Here is a 19,759-nt window from a genome sequence, read left to right as displayed (position 1 = left end):
TCGTTGCGAAGTTAATGACATACTTTTATTGCAAAGTTAATGGCATATTACAATGCTTTCTATTTATCTAGCACCTTTATTTCTAAATGATCCTAGAGAACTTTATATACCATGAAGTGTACACACACACACACACAAATCCTTCTACAGAGTAAAACTGCACTATGACTTTTGGGACACTAGATATATATATATATATATATATATATATATATATATATATATATATATATATATATATATATGTATGTATGTGTGTATATATATGTATTTATGTGTGTGTAGTATGTATAATTATAGATAATGAGTCATTTCACATCTTTTCTATCTTTAAAATTGTGAAAGTAGCAGAAGAAACAAGGAATTGATACACAGGAAGCATTTCTTCATATCTAGATGACATGTACTAGGTATAAAGTAACAATAATTATTATCATCTCCTTATTTAAATATATTATAGAAATTGTATTCTCCTTTCTCCATCCTATCCCACCTGTTCAACACTCTTTTGAGTGCCTCTCAAAATCCTTTTGTCATTTAAATCCACTTCTCTTAACTTGGGCCCAGTTTCCCCCTAAGAATAACTCACATTTCTATAGTACTCTGCAGTTTATAAAGGGCTTTCCTCATGACAATCCCGTGAGCTAGGTGGGGCAGATATCTTTCTTGTAAAGAAAGATGAAGAATTTGATGCTCAGTGATATTAAGTGATTCACCTAAGTGGTACTCATAGTGTACCAGACTTGGAGTCAGAGAGAGTTAAATTCAAATCCTGCCTAGGACATGCACAAGTTATCTGACTGTGGGCAAGTCATTTAACTTCTTTCAGACTCAGTTTTGTCATCTATAAAATGGGGAAATAGCGACTATTTATATAGCTCTTTAAGATTTACAAAGCACTTTACATATATTAGCTCATTAACACTGGGAAGCACGTACTATTATATATCCCCAGATAGTGAAACTGAGTCAAAAAGAGGTTGGGACTTGCCCTGGTCACACAGCTAATATGTGTCTGAGGCAGGATTTGAATTCAGGTCTTCCTGATTCTAAATTCAACACTTTATCCACTAGGACACCTAGTTCACAGGGTTGCTGTAAGTATTAGAGGAGATAATACTTCATATGTAAAACCAATTTGCAAACCTTAAAGTACCCTATAAAGGTAGGCGATTATTATGGGCAGCTAGGTGATAAAGTGGATTGAATGCCAGGTTTGGAGTCAGGAAGACTCATCTTCCTGACTCCAAATCTGGCTCAGACATCTACAAGCTGTGTGACCCTGGGTAACCTTGTTTGGCTCAGTTTTCTCACTTGGAAAATGAGCTGGAGAAAAGATGGCAAACCACTCCACTATCTTTGTCAAGAAAACCCCAACTGGGATCACAAAGAGTTGGATATGACTGAACAACCACAATAATTAGTAGTTGTCAAATGGCAAAGTCAGATTTTGAAGCCAAGTCCAACTACCAATCCAATGCTTATTTTACCGTGTCTAGTTATTTTGAACAATGCTCAGCTAATTTAAAGAAGGTTAGAACTTCCTGATGTGTGTCTAAATAAGCTCAGAATGCTAAAGAGTCTGATCATTTTTGTCCATAAGAATAAATTCTTTTATTTCAATGGATGTGTTCATTGATTTATATTGTATTATGACCACCAGGATGCATCTGGCATAAGTATCTAGCACTGCTCTCTTTCCTCCAAGGGGGGTTCACTCAGTGCCCTGTGTTTTGAACGATGTATGGATTAATAGATGTATTAATTACATCTATTTACATGACTTCACATTTATAATTGGCATCATATTGCTTACCTTCTCAATGGGTGAGGGAGGAGCAAAAGAGAGAAAGAGAATACGGAACTTAAAATGTCTTTTAAAAAGTTAAAAATAAATATTGTTTTTAAAAAGACTAAACCTGGATATATAGATCTGGGAGCCATATGCATAGACATTAATTGAATCTGTGAGAATAGATGAAGATCACCAAATGAGAGTAGGTAATGTGTAGGGATGTATCCCCCTGCTGCTGAATCAACAAATATATACATGAAGCTCCTACTACACACTAAGAATTATACTAGGTGCTGAGGATACAAAGACAACTAGAACCTGCCCTCAAGGCACTTGTATTCTAATACAGAAGACAAAAGGTACATGCATAAGTATGTATAAAAATATGCAAATCAGATGCCAGGTGATCCATTTGGGGAAAGGCACTAGCATCTAGGGGACCAGGAAAAATCTCATGCTGAAAGTGGAGATTGATTTGAATTTTGGAGGAAACAAGGGATTCTAGAACATGGAGGTGAGAAGGGAATACATTTCAGGCATCGGGGTTAGTCAAGGTGAAGGTACATAGAAGAGAGAATAAAATGTCACGTATGAGGAACAGAAACAAGGCCAGATTGGCTGGAACATGGAGTGCATGGAGGGAAGTAATATGTAATAAGGTAGGAAGGCTAGGGAGGGATATTGTTATAAGAAACTTTAAATGCTAAACAGAAGTTTATATTTGATCCTAAAGGTAATAGGGAGCCACTGGATTTTATTGAGAAGAGTGGCATCATGGTCAGAGGGTTCTAGGGTTCAGACAGGATTAGCATCTTTGGGGTGAGGGCTTGCCAAGCCCCTTTCAGGGCTGTTCATCTACCTTTGGTGTCTACCTGGCAGTCAACACTCATCTGTGCCTCTAAGAGGTTGTAGCATGTGCAGTAGCCACACCCCAGTAAACCCGTCTCAGCAGACAGGCTAAATCAGGTTGAACTTAACTGATATGCCTGATATGAGTTAAGGGTGAGTCTACCCCAAGCATATGAAGACTTCCCCTTGCTGGAATAAGTGGATGAGAGCAATTTGTTCCAATGGCTATGAAGCCAGTGAAAGAAGGCACTGTTGAGTGCTTAGAGCTTGGTCAGACACCAAAGATGCCAAGGTCATCCACTGCATCCTGGGTCACCACCATTTGTCTTGACTTTGTCTTGCCACTGGACTTCAATGACTTTGGAACAGAGAGTGAGACTGCAACTTTGTGCAATTCTACCTCACTTAAATCTCATTCATGCACAATGCCTTTTCTTAATCCTTATCCTTATTGATTTATCTATAACAGGTGACACTCTTGTTAACATTCTTCTGGATTTGCCTCTTTGGATTTCCATGACACTGCTTTCTCTTGGTTTTCCTTCTACCTGTATGACTACTGTTTCTCTTCATTCTATTTTGCTGGATCAGTGTCCATGTCCTGCCCAATGACCATGCATGTATCTCATGGCTGTATTCTGGTCCTTTTTCTCTCTACTCTCTCTCATTTGGTGATCCTCACCTATTCTCACAGATTCAATTATCATGTCTATGCATATGGCTCCCAGATCTTTATATCCAGGTTTAGTCTCTTTTTAAAAAACAATATTTGTTTTAAACTTTTTTTTTAACATTTTAAATTCCATATTCTCTTCTCTCTTTTGTTCTTCCCTCACCCACTGAGAAGGTAAGCAATATGATATCAACTATAAATGTGAAGTCATGTAAAATATTTCCATATTACTAATGTTGAAAAAAAGGAAAAATAAAGTGAAAAAAGCATGCTTCATTCTGCACTCAGAATTTATCAATTCTCTCTCTCTGGAGGTAGATCATTGTATTCCCTATAGTTGCTAAGTCTTTAAAAGTTGATCATTGTTACAATATTGCTGTTACTATGTATAATAGTCTTCTGGTTCTGCTCACTTTACTTTGCATCAGTTCATATAAGTCTTTCCAGGTTTTTCTGAAACCATTTTTCTCATCATTTCTTACATAGCATGATAGTATTCCATCACAGTCAGATGCCACACAACTCGTTCAGCCATTCCCCAATTAATAGGCATCTCCTCAATTTCCAACTCTTTTCCACCACAAAAAGAGCTGATATAAATATTTTTGTTTAGTCTTTTTCTTGATATGTAGACATCATGAACTGCCTATTGGACACTTAAAATTATACATTGTCCCATCAGCATCTCAAGCTCAACATGTCCAAAATAGAACTCATTATCTTTCTGTACCCCTTTCTGAACTTTTCTAATACTGTCCAGGTAATTACTATTTTTCCAGTTACCCAGGTTTGCTACCTCTGTGTCATTCCTCAGTTCCTCCCTTTTCCTTACCACATATCCAATCAAGTCACCAAATTTTGTCCTTTCTATCTTTACAGCATTTATGTCTTACATACAACCAATTTTCTCCACTCATGCAGCCATTACTTAAATTCAGGCCTTTATCACCTCTTTGGTAGTTCTTTTTTTTGTTGTTGTTGTTAAATACAAATTTATTTATTTTTAGTTTTCAACATTTACTTCCACAAAATTTTGAGTTCCAAATTTTCACCCCATCTTGCCCCTCCCTCCACCCCAAGATGGCATGCATTCTGAATATCCCTTCCCTTAGTCTGCCCTTCTTCTTCTCTCCTCCCCTCTCTTATCCCCTTCCCCTTCTATTTTCCTGTAGGGCAGGATAGACTTCTGTACCCCATTTCCTGTATTTCTTATTTCCTAGTTGCATGTGAAAACATTTTTTTAAACGTATGTTTTAAAAACTTTGAGTTCCAAACTTTCTCCCTTCCTCCCTCCCCACCTACCCTCATTGAAAAGGCAAGCAACTCAATATAGGTTATACGTGTGCAGTTATGCAAAACACTTCCATAGTAGACATGTTGTGAAAAACTAACTCTATTTCCCTTAATCCTATCCTGCCCCCCATTTATTCTATTCTTTCTTTTGACCCCGTCCTCCTCAGAAGTATTTGCTTCTGATTACCCTTTCCCAATCTGCCCTCCTCTCTATCATCCCCTGCTCTCTTGTCCCCTTCTCCCCCTATTTTCCTGTAGGGTAAGACAGATTTCCATACCCAATTGAATGTGTATGTTATTCCCTCCTTAAGCCAAATCCTATGAGAATAAGATTCACTCATTCCCTCTCACCTTCCCCTTTCCCCTCACTGTAAGACCTTTTCTTTTGTTTTTTTTGAGATAATTTACCCCATTCTACCTCTCCCTTTCTTCTTCTCCTAGTATAATCCTCTCTCATCCTTAATTTTATTCTCCAGATATGACCCTTAATCTTCAACTCACCCTGTGCCTCTATCTATCTATCTATCTATACTATCTATCTATCTATCTATCTACATATACATACATATATTTTTCCCTCCAACTACCCTAATACCGAAAAAGGTCTCATGAGTTATAAATATCATCTTTCTATGCAGGAATGTAAACAGTTCAACCTTAATAAGTCTCTTATGATTTCTCTTTCCTGTTTATCTCTTCATGTTCCACTTGAGTCTTGTATTTGAAAGTCAAATTTTCTATTCAGCTCTGGTCTTTTCATCAAGAATGCTTGAAAGTCCTCTATTTCACTGAATGACCATTTTTCCCCTGAAGGATTATACTCAGTTTTGCTGGGTAGGTGATTCTTGGTTGTAATCCTATCTCCTTTGCTCTCCGGAATATTATATTCCATGCCCTGCGGTCCTTTAATGTAGAAGCTGCTAAATCTTGTGTTATCCTGATTGTGTTTCCACAATACTTGAATTGTTTCTTTCTGGCAGCTTGTAATATTTTCTCCTTGACCTGGGAACTCTGGAATTTGGCTACAATATTCCTAGGAGTTTTCCTTTGGGGATCTCTTTCAGGAGGAGATCTGTGGATTCTTTCAATTTCTATTTTGCCCTCTGGTTCTAAAATATCAGGGCAGTTTTCCTTGATAATTTCTTGAAAGATGATGTCTAGGCTCTTTTTTTGATCATGGCTTTCAGATAGTCCAATAATTTTTAAATTCTCTCTCCTGGATCTATTTTCCAGGTCAGTTGTTTTTCCAATGAGATATTTCACATTGTTTCTAATTTTTCATTCTTTTGGATTTGTTTTACAGTGTCTTGATTTCTCATAAAGTCACTAGCTTCCAATTGCTCTATTCTAATTTTTAAGGAAGTATTTTCTTCAGTAATCTTTTGGACTTCCTTTTCCATTTGGCCAATTTTTCTTTTTAGGGCATTCTTCTCCTCATTGGCTTTTTGGACCTCTTTTGCCATTTGGGTTAGGCTATTTTTTAAGGTGTTATTTTCTTCAGTATTTTTTTGGAACTCCTTTAGCAAGCTGTTGACTTGTTTTTCATGATTTTCTTGCATCACTCTCATTTCTCTGGTCCAGTTTTCCTCTACTTCTCTTACTTGCTTCTCAAAATCTCTTTTGAGCTCTTCCAAGGCCCGGGACTGATTCATATTTTTCTTGGAGGCTTTGGATGTAGGAGCTTTGACTTTGTTGTCTTCTTCTGGTTGTATGTTTTGATCTTCTTTGTCACCAAAGTAAGATAATATAGTCTGACTCTTTTTGCTAGGTTTGCTCATGATCCCAGCCAACTACTTGAATTTTAAACTGTTTGTTAAGGTAAGAGTGTGCTTCCAATGTAGAGAATGTACTATCCCAAGCTTCAGGGGTTTGTATAGCTGTTTTCAGAGATACTTGTAGGGACCTGTAAATTTTCAGTTCTTCCAAGGTTGTATGAAAAGGGGAGAGGTGTTTACTGCTTTCCTGGCCTGTGCTCTGGTCTATGAGTGACCACAAGCACTCCTTTCTCTCCTGGAACTATGAGGAGGGTTTTTTCTCTTCTGCCACTACAAGCTCCACCATACCAGTGCTCCTCCTCGCCCCCAGGACCACCGCCCAGAACTGTGACCCAGATCCAAGCATGGGCAAAGCAAGAGATTCCTGTGTCAGAACTGGCAAAGAGATCTCTGCAATCCTCCTCTGATCAGCCACTGGATTCCCTCTCAGTCCATGGGTCAGAAGCTCAGGAGGCATCCCCAATCCCAGGCCATGCTTGGGGAATGGAGCTGAGACCCTGCACTTCTTTCTCAGTACTGCAGAAACTGACTTTTCCCACTGACCTTCTAAGTTGTTTTTGGTGTTGCTGGGTTGAGACGTGTGGAATCCACCACAGCTGCTGGCAATTCAGTCCTCTGAGGCCAGCTCCAGGATTCGCTGCAGGCTGCACACCCACGCCACACTGTGCTCCTCTTATGGCCTGGTGCAATATACCTTTCTGATCAATCATCCAGGTTGTCTAGGGCTGGAAATTTGCTTCACTCTGTCTTTTTGTGGGTTCTGCTGATTTAGAATTTGTTCAGAGCCATTTTTGTAGGTATTTGGAGGGGTTTGAGGGAGAGCTAAAGCAAGTCACTGCTTTCACTCTGCCATCTTGGCTCCGCCCCCCTCTTTGGTAGTTCTTTACAAGCTAGTTCTATTTCTTTTTTTGAGATTGTATAATTTAAGATCTCTGATTTTCTGTTAGTATTTTGTATCATTTTTTTTTTTGCAATTGGGATTAAGTGACTTGCCCAGGGTCACACAGCTAGTAAATATTATGTGTCTCAGGCTAGATTTGAACTCAGGTCCTCCTGACTTCAGAGCTGGTGCTCTATCCACTGCGCCACCAAGCTGCCCCAGTATTTTGTATCTTTGAAAGCATTTCTCTATTTCTTTCATGTTCTCAATTTTGGTAGTATGTAATTGTCGGCAGCTGGTTCTGATAACTCTTTTTCATTTCTTCTGGTTTTGTTGTTATTTCACTTTGTTGGTTTGCTCTTTTGTTGATTTTATTTTCTATCCTCTTTTTTATCAGCTAAAGGTTCATCTTTTTTTGGTCTTTTCAAAAAACCAATTTTTAGTTTTAATAATCATCTCTACAGGTTGTTTTTTTGGGGGAGGTTTCTAGTATATCTATTTTTCTAATTTTTAGTATCTCTTCCTTTGTGCTTATTTTAGGTTTGCTTATTTGTTGGGTTTCTAAATTTTTATATTGCACATTTAATTTATTAATATTTTCCTTTTTAAATGCATGTTTTTATGAATATAATTTTTACTCTGAAGACTGCTTTAGCTGCAACTCAAAAATTTTGGTGTGTTGTTTAATCATTATCATTTTCCCACATAATTATTGTTTTTAATGATTTTTTTTATTCACCCACTAATTATTCAGTATTACATTGCTAAGTCTCCTTTTGGGTCTGTGTCTTTTGTTTTTGTTCCTTGAACTGCTGACTACTCTTTTTATTGTGTTATGGTGTCTATAGGATATATTTACTATTTCTGTCTTTTAACATTTATTTGCAATATCTCTGTGCCCTAATACATGGTCATTTTTTGTAAAAGTTCCATGTAGTGTTGAGAATATATACATATATATGTATAGCTACCCAATATATATACATATGTTTAAGCAGTCTCACTCAGAAGATACCATAATTGTTTTAGCTTTAATTTCTCCCACCATTCGCCCAATTCCATATTTTTGGATTTTTTTACCTTTCTATTAGTTTTGTCCAAAACAGAGAAGGACCTTAAATACCACTCTTTTATTATTGTCTATGTCTTTGTGTAATTCAGTTAATTTTTCCTCTATGAATTTAAGGAATTTGGAACACATAAGCTAAATACTTATATTGACTTATTGTCTAGGGTTCCTTTCAGCATAACATTGTTTACTTATTTATCTCTTTCTATGTTATGAATTGTTGTTATTATTTTTTACTTTGATAACATAATTAGAACTCTTGCTTCTTTTGGATTCATCTGATGCATAGTAAATTTTGTTCTTGGATCTCATTTTTATTTTGTATATGTCTTTGCTTTTTAGATGTATTTCTTATAAGCAGCAGATTGCGAGGTTTTGGGTTTTCTATTCAATCTGTTACTTTTTTAAATTTAATTAGATTGTTTAAGCCATTCACATTTAAACTTATGAGTTAGATTTAGATTTCCCTCCATTTTTCTCTAATATTGTTTCTCCCCTCAAGTTAGTGTTTTTCCTCTTTTCCTTTATAAAGATAGTACCTTGTCTCTTCAGTTATTTTAACCTAATCTACTTTAAGGTAACCTTATTCCCAATGGCTCTTCCCCTAATGCTTCTCCTTCTCCCATTTGTTACCCTTTCCCCTAGTTTTCAGAGTTCCTTATTAGTTCCTTTTCCCCTTCTTCCTTTGATCTAGTTATTTAATTCCTTCCCTCTTTTTTTCCCCTCTTAGTTAAGTAAAATTCTTTTGCCTCTTTCCCCTTTCAATTTGTTTTATTAGTTCTTCACTTTCATTTTCTGTACTTTTTTTTCCTAAAAAGGATTTCTTTCCCTTTTCCTCTTCATTATTTGTATTAACTTTTCAATTTATTTTAGATTTTTATTCTTTGATTAATGACCCTTAAACTTATTTATTCCTTCATTAGTCTTGTATTCTCTGTGGAATTAAAGCTTCTAAGGTACCTGTTTTGAGTTCTCTCTTCTAAATAGTTTTGGCCTCCGGTTGCCTTTTTCTCTTGTGATTCACTCTTAGAAAAATCAATTCCTGCAGGTGATTTAGAGCAGCAGTGTCAAACTCAAATAAAAATGGGACTCGCTAAACTATACATAAGAATCCCTACAGACCACATATTTACTTAGAAAATCACATGTTAACATTATGTTCTATTATATATTTATTTATTTTGTTAAATATTTCCCAGTTATATTTTAATTGGTTTAGGTCAATGGGCGTGTCTTTGATGTCTCTGACATGGAGGATGGGGCAGCTAGGTGGTGGAGTGGATAGAGTGCCTAGAGTCAGGAAGACTTGTCTTCATGAGTTCAAATCTGGCCTCAGATACTTACTAGCTGTGTGACCCTGACTGAGCAAGTCACTTAACCCCGTTTGCCTCAGTTTCCTCATCTGTAAAATGAACTGGGGAAGGATATGGCAAACCACTCCAGTATCTTTGCCAACTGGGGTCATGAAGAGTTGGACATTACTGAATGACTCAACCAGAATAAAGGACAGAAATACTGCCCCATGTTAGGAATTTTCCCATGTGCCTAATTGTGCTTTTCTAGCTTTTCCCTCCCCCATGATCATTTCCCTCCCTTCACATATATATCATGAAATTTCCTCTCTGATCAATTCCTTCCCACTTTTCTGGGTGTCAGTTGCCCCCAGAGGCTCTGATTCCTCTTCTCCTGAGACAGGTCTTAGACAGAGGTCTTACTAAGCAAATTATATCAATTCCATGGTCCATTTATAGACTATCTTTGCTCTCCCATGGGAGCATTTTTTGGTGGGACCCCCTCCTGCCACTGAAAAAAGATTTCTCTGTTTCTTTTCTTCTGTTTTCCAATCCAACTCTTTGCCTCCTCACCCATTCTCCTATCAACTCTCTTCTTCATGAGAGAATACGGGAGTGAATTTCCCTTCATTGTTTACCTTTGACTTAATTAGGTTACACCACATATTCTTTTCTGGGATCTTCTTCTCCTCTCTCCTTTTATATGCCCTCCCATTCTACAATTTAGTCCCTCTATAAACATTGATTCACTTGTAGGTCAGTGTGTTGTAGGTGTGAAGTTTAGTCTATGATGGTTTAGTCTTGTTCCTTCACTGCCACTTCTATTTGACTTCCACTTTCACTCTGGTCTCCTTCATATTCTGCTGGAAGGAAATCTCTCAATTATCTTTGTGTTGTTGCTTTGTTCTTGTTTGTATTGTTCTCATTAACCTTGTATATGTCTTTCTTTTTTCAGTTTTTTTTCTCTTTTTTCCCCCCTGGGATAATTAATTTTGTTCTTTGTGTCTTCCTTGGCTTTTGCATTTCTTTTCCCTTCTTGTATTTTTGTTGTTGGGAGTGTTTGCTCACATCTGGTTTTCTTTGTTAAGAATGCTTCAGATATCTCTTTTTATAGGGCATCCATTTTTTTCCATCAATGACTAAGCTCAAGGTGCCACCGTAGATTGTAAATTGCTCTTGCTGTTAGTGACTCATTAATACTTTCTCTCCTGTAGTCTCTGGTGGGTGAAGATTAATCTTGCGTCATTCAAATTTCCTGTCCTGCATATCTGGATTTCTTTCTCTGGGTTGTTTGTAGAATTTTTTGTTTTGTCCAATTTAACCACCATCTTGGAGACTGCACCACAGAAGGTTTTTCATTTTTATTATTTTATTATTTTATTTTTTTACTTATTATACTTAACATATTATAGTATGTTTTGTTATATATTATATTTATTATTGTTAATTGTTTTTTTATTTTCTGAAGGTAATCTGTGGATTCTTTTCATTGGCACTTTGTTTTCTTTGTTTGGAAGTTCTGGGCAGTTTTCTCATTATTTCTTCCATTATGGTGTTTTTTGTGTCTATGTATCCTGCTTTCTAGATCAATATTTTTTGCTCACATGGAGATCATGTTTTCTTTTAAAATTGCTACTTTACACTTTTCTTCTTCCAAACTATTCTTCACTTTTATGTATTTGCAACACAAACCAGGTGTTCTTTCCTTTGTCTCTTTTGTAAGGCTTGTCATCATTAATTCAAACTTTTCTCTTATGCTGATTATTTCGTCTCTAAAGGCCATAAATACTGCTTTTACAATTATTATTTCTTTTAAAAAACATTTAGGAACATTCGTCTTGGGTTCCATGCTCTCTTTGGAATCTGATATCCTTTACTTCATTAGGTGTTGATTCATTTTCTTTCAAGAAAGAGTCAAGTAGGTGGTGCAGTGGCTAATGTACTGGGTCTAGAGTCAGGATAGACCTGGAGTTCAAATCCCATCTCAGACACTCACAAACTACGTGACCCTGGGTAAGTCACTTAACCGCCAACTGCCTCAGTATCCTCAACTGTAAAATAGGAACAATAATAGCACCTACCTCACAGGGTTGTAGTAAGAGGATAAAATGAAATGGTATTTATAAAATGCCTTAGCATAGTGCCTGGTACATAGTAGGCTTTTAATAAATGCTTGCATCCTTTCCTTATTTCCTTCCCTCTTTCCTTCCTTCTTTCCTTTCTTATTTCATCTTATAATATTTATTCACAGATTCTTTTAACTCATTTACCTGATTTGGCGGTCATATTCCTTTCTTATTCACATCTTCTCTGTAAGTTTATCTATTTATGTTTAAGGTCTTTAACTGAGTTTTCTTCCTTCTTCCTCCTGAGATCTTTAGTAATTTATCCCCCTTCACTCACTTTCTGACTCCTTCCCCTTGATGGCAGTATCTCCAGAGGATGGATCTCAAAACTATCTGAGCCTTCTCCCATGCTGGAGAATTCATATTTTACCAGCTTCAGGCTCTGTAACAAGTGACTTTTGTAGGTACAGAACTGGTCCTGGCTGGGTTTAGTGGAGTGATACCCCCACTGGCATTTTGCTCTAATCCCTTTTGTTCCTCAGTTCTCTCGGTGAGTACTGGTACAGCACAAAACATTGCCATACTGCCATTCCAGCCAAAGCAAGCTTCCGGCTTTTGGCTTTCTGCAGCACAAAGATGAGGACTGGGGCAGAACTGAGTTCGGTTGCAAGCAATGAGTTACCTGGTGCAGCTCTGCCAGTGAGGTTGCTGGTGAGTCAGGGAGTGTCTTTGGGTTTAGGGATTAGCATTCTCTACTGTTAGTTCACTGGGATGTTACCTCCTTGGGTTTCTTGATGTCTTAGACTATGGAGAAGAATTATACAGAATTCCTATTTTTAAGAGGTTTGAAAGGTTGTAAGGATGGAAAAAAGTGTCTTGTCCTCCATATTGTTGGGCACATGACCCAGAATTCTCCTTATAACACCACTGGCCTAGATTACTGCAATGACCTTCTGTTTGATTTTTCTGCTTCAAATCATTTCCTACTCCCAATCCATCTTCGAAACAATTGCCAATGTGTTTTTCATAATATGTGTGTCTGACCCGTTACTCCCTTTCTCAATAAACACCACTGACTTTCTATTACCTCTAGGATCACATATAAACTCTATCAATGAGACCAGGCCTTTCTTGCAGCTGACTTTTCCTGCCTCATCTCTAGGCTTCTAAAACCTAAGGACTACAACTCAGCCAGACTCTGTTCAGGACTAGCATGAGCAAGAGTAGGAATCCTGCCTTCTTAATAGGCTTCCTAAGAATCCTTCCCTATCCCCCCCCCCACCAGTGGTAGGGCCATTGCACTACCAGAACATATCATCACCTAGTCATTCCTGCTGTGAAGTAAATGTGTAGATGTCTCCTAGGACAGGGCTGTGCAGAAGTCAGAGAGCTGACCTTGAGCCTTCTAACCACCAGGTTCATGAGAGACCTCACTGATACTCTGCCTGATCTCAATCTCCAATGGTGACAGCATTCCTGTTCCTTTTATTCTCTTCTCAACCCAGTGAAACCAAACCTCTGACTTTCTCAAGAATACATCCCCCTCCCTAATCCCAGCTGCCAGTTCCCTTGTTCTCATCCTACCTCAACCCTCCCTGAAGTCCTACTCCAGATCTAGCTGCTCTTTCTACAGTAGTCTCTGGAGCTCCTGCACCATAATCAACAGACTTCATATAGCACTTCTATTGCTCCTCTTACTTTCTGGAATTTACCAAGACCTGGCTCCCTTTCTCCCCCAATAACTTTCATTCTATATCTCTCCTCTCTTCTCAGCTAAAGTCCTTGGAAAATCTATCTACATTCTGTGCCTCCATTTTCTTTCACTCTCATCTAAACTCTGCAATCTTGCTTTTGACTTCATCATTCAACTGAAACTTCTCTCTCTAAAGCAAGCAATGATTTCTTAATTGCCAAATCAAGCTGCGTCTTCTCAATCTTCATACTTTTTGACCTCTCTGCAGTCTTTGACACTGATGACTGACTTTTCCCCCTGGCTACTCTCTCCCCTCTGAGTTTTTCATGCCTCCTACCTGTTAGATCACTATCAAGCTTCTTTGATGCATCTTCATTTATGTCAAGCCCACTCACTGGTTGTCACCCAAGGCTGTGTCCTGGGCTTCCTCTTTTTACTCTATACTATCTAGCTTAGAGATATTATTAGCTCCCATAGATCCAATGGCCATCTCTATGCAGATGACTCCCAGATCTATATATTTAGCCCTAGTCTCCTGAGCTCTAGCCCCATATTACCAGTTACATATCAGATATTTTGAACTAGAAAATCTTAAGCATCTTAAGTTGAAGATTTCCAAAAGAGAATTTATTATCTTTTCTCTAAAATCCACTTCTTCTGAATTCCCTATTTTCTCTTCTCTTCTGGATTTCCCTAGTTCTGCTGAAGAACCATCCATGACCATCCTTCCAATCACCTAGGATCCAAATCTCAGTGTCATCTTTGACATTTCACTTTCACACACCCCCTATACCTAATCAGTGGTAGATATTACAGTTTCTTTGTCCACAGTATAACATCCCCTTTCCTCCATTCATGCAGCCATCTTGCTAGTTCTGTTTCTTGTCACCTCTCACCTGCACTATGGCAATAGCTTTGCAATTGGACTTGCTGCCACAAGTCTCTTCTCCCCTCAAACCATCCTCTATTTATCTGCCAAAATGATTTTTCCCAAAGTGTAGATCTGACTATATTGATTGCCTCCCATCCCCATCAATAAATTCCAACAATTCCCTATTATCTTTAGGATCAAATGTAAACTCTTATGTTTGGCATTTAAAGCTCTTCACAAGTTGGAACCTCCCTGTGTTTCCAGCCTTCTTACATGGTACCCCCTTCCATGCACTCTACAATCCAGCTATACTTGGTGTATTTGCTGCTCCTCAACCATGACACTCCATTGCCCATGTCTGAGACTTTGCAATTTTCATTCTCCATGCTAGGAATGCTCTTTCTCTCTCTCCTCATTTATGCCTCTGAAAATTCCTGGTTTCTTTCAAAACTCATTAAGATCAAGTGCCACCTCCTGCAGAAAGCTTTTTCTGATCCCTGTAATTGTAAATGCCTCCCATCTGCATATGATGATTTGTATATACTTTCACAACAGTCCGACCTCACGGATCTGGGGATTCCAGTCCCTGTAGCTAGACCTGAAAAGAACAAATGAAACAAACCCAAATCTCAAATTCATTTCTTGCCACCACAGAGTCTAAAAGGAAGGGAAAGGTGACCCTTACCTCTACCCAACTCAGCATGTGTTCGTGCTGCAGGTGAATAAGACCAAAACCTTTACTCCTGGATACCACTGGGTAGGGGGGAGAAAAAGAGACAGAGAGACAGAGAAAGACAGAGACAGAGACACAGAGAAAGAGACAGAGAGAGAGAGACAGAGAGACAGAGACAGAGAGAGAGAGACAGAGAGAGAGAGAGAGAGAGAGAGAGAGAGAGAGAGAGAGAGAGAGACAGACAGACAGACAGACAGACAGACAGACAGACAGACAGACAGACTAGCTCTGTGGCCAATAGAAAAGGGTTACTCTCACTAAAGTCATATGGTTGTGAAATGGAAACAGGTGCTGGAGTCTCCAATGTAAGTGCTTCCATCAAAGGTAATCTCAACATGCAGCAAAGCCCTGTCTGATGTCATTTTATATATAATATGTTGTGTATGTATATGTATGTATGTTAATGTTATTTTCTATATGAGAATATAAGCTCCTTGAGGGTAGGGACTGTTTAACTTTTGTCTTTGCATCCTCAGGATTCAGTTCAGTGCTTGACACATAACATTGGTTGACTGAACTAAATTCTGTTCTACTCAAAAAGCATTTATTAAGTACCTGCTACATGCGAGGAACATGCTAGGCACTGGAGATGCAAAGACAAAACCCTCTAGCCGTCCTTACCTTCAAAAAGTTTACTTACTACCGAAGGATTCATTTACTTCCTACTGTGTACAGGACATTGTGCTAGGCAAGTCCCTGCCTTCAAGGAGCTCAGAATAATGGGGTAGTGGTGGTTGGTGAACCACAATCACTAATAATTATAATACAAATTAGAATGATTTTTTTGAAAGTGCATAGAAGTGAAACCAAGTCATTAAATATTCAAGGGGGGAGGGGTCCCCTTAGGTAAGGAGATTAGGGAGGTTTTCATGAAGAAATTAGCACTTGAGTCAAGCCTTAAAGGAAGAGAAGGATTTCAACAGATATGTGGAGAGAATTCACTCCAAAAATGGGGGAGAGCAAAATCACGATCGTGGGAAATGGAAGAATGAGGTCAGGGATAGGTGAAGAGTTCCATTTCCTAGAATACAGAATGTTGAGAAGGGAGTGCAGTGATGGATGTAAGTCTGAGAAGTAAAATGGAACTCTACTATATGGGGCTTCAAATCCCCAACACCTTGCTAAATGCCACAGGGAATGCAATGCAAAAGGTGAGTATCCCCTGGCCAAGGCTCCGTTCCTGCTCCTTTGGACATCCTGGATTTAGTTTGAAGTGGCTCGGTTGCCTGTTGAGGAAGAGGATGAGGAAGCATTGGGTAGGACCAAGTACTTGCATTCAGTTTCCTCATTTGTTAAAGGAGTACATTGCACTAAACAACCTCAAATGACCCTTCCAGAGCTAAATCCTACAATCCCAAGAGTCAGAGCCGGGACCGAAATCCCAGATCTCCAGTCTTAGTCTAGCATTTTTTTTCTCCTCTGTACTCCTATATCTGGGTATCCTGATTTATCTCTATGTCAGTTCTGGGTGGGTCAGATGTCCTTACCAATGCTTTATATGTCCCCCTATTCTCTTCCACAGCGGGGCTCAGTTGAGCCTTGTCTCCAGATCCATAATCTGCACTCCGTGCCAAGGTGCCCTGTACAGGCTTCCCTGCCAAGACTAAACCGAAGAACTGTAAGTCAACACTCACACCCACTGAACCGACTCTCCTCTGTGCCCATCTGTGACACCATGGAGCATCCCCCATCACAGGCAGAGCTGGAGCTGGACTATAACCTTCCCCGGGTTCAGCTGAGCGATGAGATGTTCGTCTTCCAGGACGGGAGATGGGTGAATGAGAATTGCCGCTTGCAATCCCAGCACTTCTCCCCTGCCTCTTCTTTCCATCATAAGCTGCATCACAAGAGGCTGGCCAAGGAATACATCTTGCAAGAGGAGAATAAGTCCCTTCGCGAGGCGAACAAGACCCTTCGCGAAGAAAACAAGGCCCTTCGCGAAGAAAACAAGGCCCTTCGGGAGGACAACCGCATCTTGAGCAAGGAGAACAAAATTCTCCAGGCCTTCTGGGAGGAGAACAAGGAAGAGAACAAAGGGGAGCTGGGGAGAGCGGCCGGCGCGGCTTCCTCGGTGCTGATCCCAAAGGACAACTCAGCCCTCCAGGTCCCGAAGAAGGACAGCACAGCGCTGCAGACGCCCAGGAAGGAAAGCGCCACCCTGCAGTTTCTCCGGGAGGAGAATCGGCCCTCCAGATCCTTTTAGAGCAGAGAGAGGCCCATTGGCCCCGTCCCGAGCAAAACGCACGTCCCCATGATGAATGTAAAGGCCTCCCAACCCCTCCAGACTGCGTCCGCAGCGCTTTAAGGCAGTCGGGGGAGAGCACCATCCCTCCGTGCGAAGAACCCAGAGCGCCTGCGACCCTCCACGAGGCCAGTAAAGCCCTTCAGTCCCTCCGGGAGATGGTCAACAACCTGTCCATCCCTCTCGAGGACGTCAAGGCCGTGCCAGGCCTCCAGGAAGAGGCCCAGTCTCTGCAGGTGCTTCGGGAAATGAACCAAGCCCTGCAAGCCTTGCGGGAGGAGAACCAGAGCTTGCGCGCCCTGAGAGAGGAGAACCGGATTCTTCACGAGGAGAACCGGGCCCTGGAGCTCCTAAGAGAGGAGCATTGGGCCTGCCAGGAGGAGAACAAGGTCCTGTGGGAGAACAACAAGCTGAAGCTGCAGCAGCAGCTGGTGATCGAGACGGTGACGGAAATCACCGCGAGGATGAGGGTGTTGGTGGAAGAGTTACATGGCCACATGCCCCCCAAGAACAAGGAGCTGAAGAAGCCCGGCAGGGTCTGAAGGCCCAGAGCTTGGGGGGGGCCCAGCTATAGAGCTTCATTTGGAAACTTCCTCTCCTTTCCCCGGCCCCTTCCCCCTGACGCCTTGGTGCCTATGGAAAGAGCAGCATTATTGGCCCCCCTGATGTCAGAGAAGTAATAAAAGGCATGAGGAAGAGCTGGGGAGACTGGCCTGAGAGAGTTATTTCACGATTAGAGTTGTAACTACCATTTTCCTTACCTGGGGCGAGCTTCACAAAATGTCACAAATTTTAAAGACAATTTAGTTGGGGGAGGAAGAAACGGGAATACAGAGGTACACCCTCTCCCCCCCCCCCATGCTCTGTAGAGAGGAGGCGGGGGAGATGGAAAGATGAGCCTCACCTAGGAGAGAGCAGCCAACGGTAGGAAATGAGCCACTATGAAGCTTCTTATTTTATAATTATTCTTGCCAGCTAGGTGCTAAACTCAGCCATTTTTGTGCTGCCGAGGGTCTTGGCAGCTCCCTCCGGAGCCCCAGTTGCCCTGACTTAGTTAGAACTCTGCTAGTCATTCACACATGTTCACCTCCTTTCTCTTGTCCTATCTTGTCCTCCTCTTAGCACTAGCCCCCGATGCAGGTCGTCTTCATTGTCAACTCAGGGCATCTTCCTGATGGCTGGGAGGGTGCAATCCTTGGAATAAACAAGCAATCAAGCTGACTGGAAGATGCCTGGAAGCACAGTTCAGCAAACAAAAGAATTTACAGAAATTAAGTGCTGGGCTTGGAATCAGGAATACCTTGCACTCAAATCTCACCTTTGATGCTTGTTAGCTGTTTGAGTTTGGATGTGTCACTTCCCTCTGACCCTCAGTTTGCTCCTGTGTAAAATGGGGATAACAGCATCTACCTCGATTTTGTTGTGAGGGATTGAATAAGACAACTTACATGAAGCACTTGTGCACATCCTAAGGCCCTATATAAATTTGAGCTATTATTCCCATTTTACAGACATAGAAATTATAGGACCCCATAAATTGGGAGACACCCCTGAGGGTTCATGAAGAAAAAGGCAAAACCTAAATTTCTTATTCCTAGTTCCATCAAGTGATGGGAATAAGCAGATGGCCAGTGGTAGCAGAGATTATTAGAAATAGAGGAGCATAGATTTCGATCTAGAAGAGACCTCAGAGAGGCCATCTAATCCCCATTTGTTTATTTTAAAAAATTCAGAACTTAACAAACACCAAATAAAATGGGCATTTCCATATGCAGAACAGAACAGAATAAGAGGATTGTGCATGAAACTGCAGGTCTCTGTTATGGACAATTTGCTTCTTTCTTGACGTATTTAACATGCTCAGCCTGTAGCCTTCAAAGCTGTTCTGCCTGTCTGTGCTTCTTAAGAGTAATAATGGTGATAGTTAGCATTTATACAGTGCTTTAAGGTCTGCAAAGCTTTTTGAATGTTAGTTCATTTGATCTTGGAAACTCCATATAATAGCTGCTATTATTATCCCTATTTTACCAATAAGAAAACAGAGTCACAAAGAGGTTAAGTGACTTATCCAGAGTCACCAAACTGGTAAGTATCTGGGGCTTTATTTGAACTCATGTCTTCTTTGCTCCAAGTTCTGGCCTTTCTTTTGCTCTTCTCTGAATTAAAAAAAAAAAAGGCTCAATGACCCTTCCTTCCTTCCTTCCTTCCTTTCTTCCTTCCTTCCTTCCTTCCTTCCTTCCTTCCTTCCTTCCTTCCTTCCTTCCTTCCTTCCTTCCTTTCCTTCTTTCTTTTCTTCTTTCTTTCTTTCTTTCTTTCTTTTCTTTCTTTCTTCTTCCTTCCTTCCTTCCTTCCTTCCTTCCTTTCTTTCTTCCTTTCTTTCTTTCTTTCTTTCTTTCTTTCTTTCTTTCTTTCTTTCTTTCTTCCTTCCTACCTCCCTCCCTTTCTGTTCTTTTTTTCTTTCTGTTTTCATCTTCCCTCCCTCCCTTCCTTCTTTCCTTCTTTTTTCCCCTTTCTTCCTATCCCTCCTT

At 40.0% G+C, this 19,759-nt stretch overlaps 1 protein-coding gene across 1 annotated transcript in view; it reads left to right on the top strand.

Annotated features, from left to right (window-relative positions):
* The window catches only part of CBY2 (chibby family member 2), a 35,977-nt gene extending 18,051 nt beyond the window's left edge, over nucleotides 1-17,926 (top strand). Inside the window, 2 exon segments of the mRNA XM_020971278.1 lie at nucleotides 16,512-17,172; nucleotides 17,175-17,926. Coding sequence (XP_020826937.1) covers nucleotides 16,512-17,172; nucleotides 17,175-17,773 — 1,260 coding nt within the window. The 3' untranslated portion in view covers nucleotides 17,774-17,926.
* Nucleotides 17,927-19,759: the final 1,833 nt, after the last annotated feature.

The sequence above is a fragment of the Phascolarctos cinereus genome, unplaced genomic scaffold (assembly GCF_003287225.1).
Source record: "Phascolarctos cinereus isolate Bilbo 61053 unplaced genomic scaffold, phaCin_HiC Scaffold_7;HRSCAF=346, whole genome shotgun sequence".
NCBI lineage: Eukaryota > Metazoa > Chordata > Mammalia > Diprotodontia > Phascolarctidae > Phascolarctos > Phascolarctos cinereus.
Note: the sequence above shows the minus strand (reverse complement) of the source record. Positions and strands in the feature narration are given on the sequence as shown.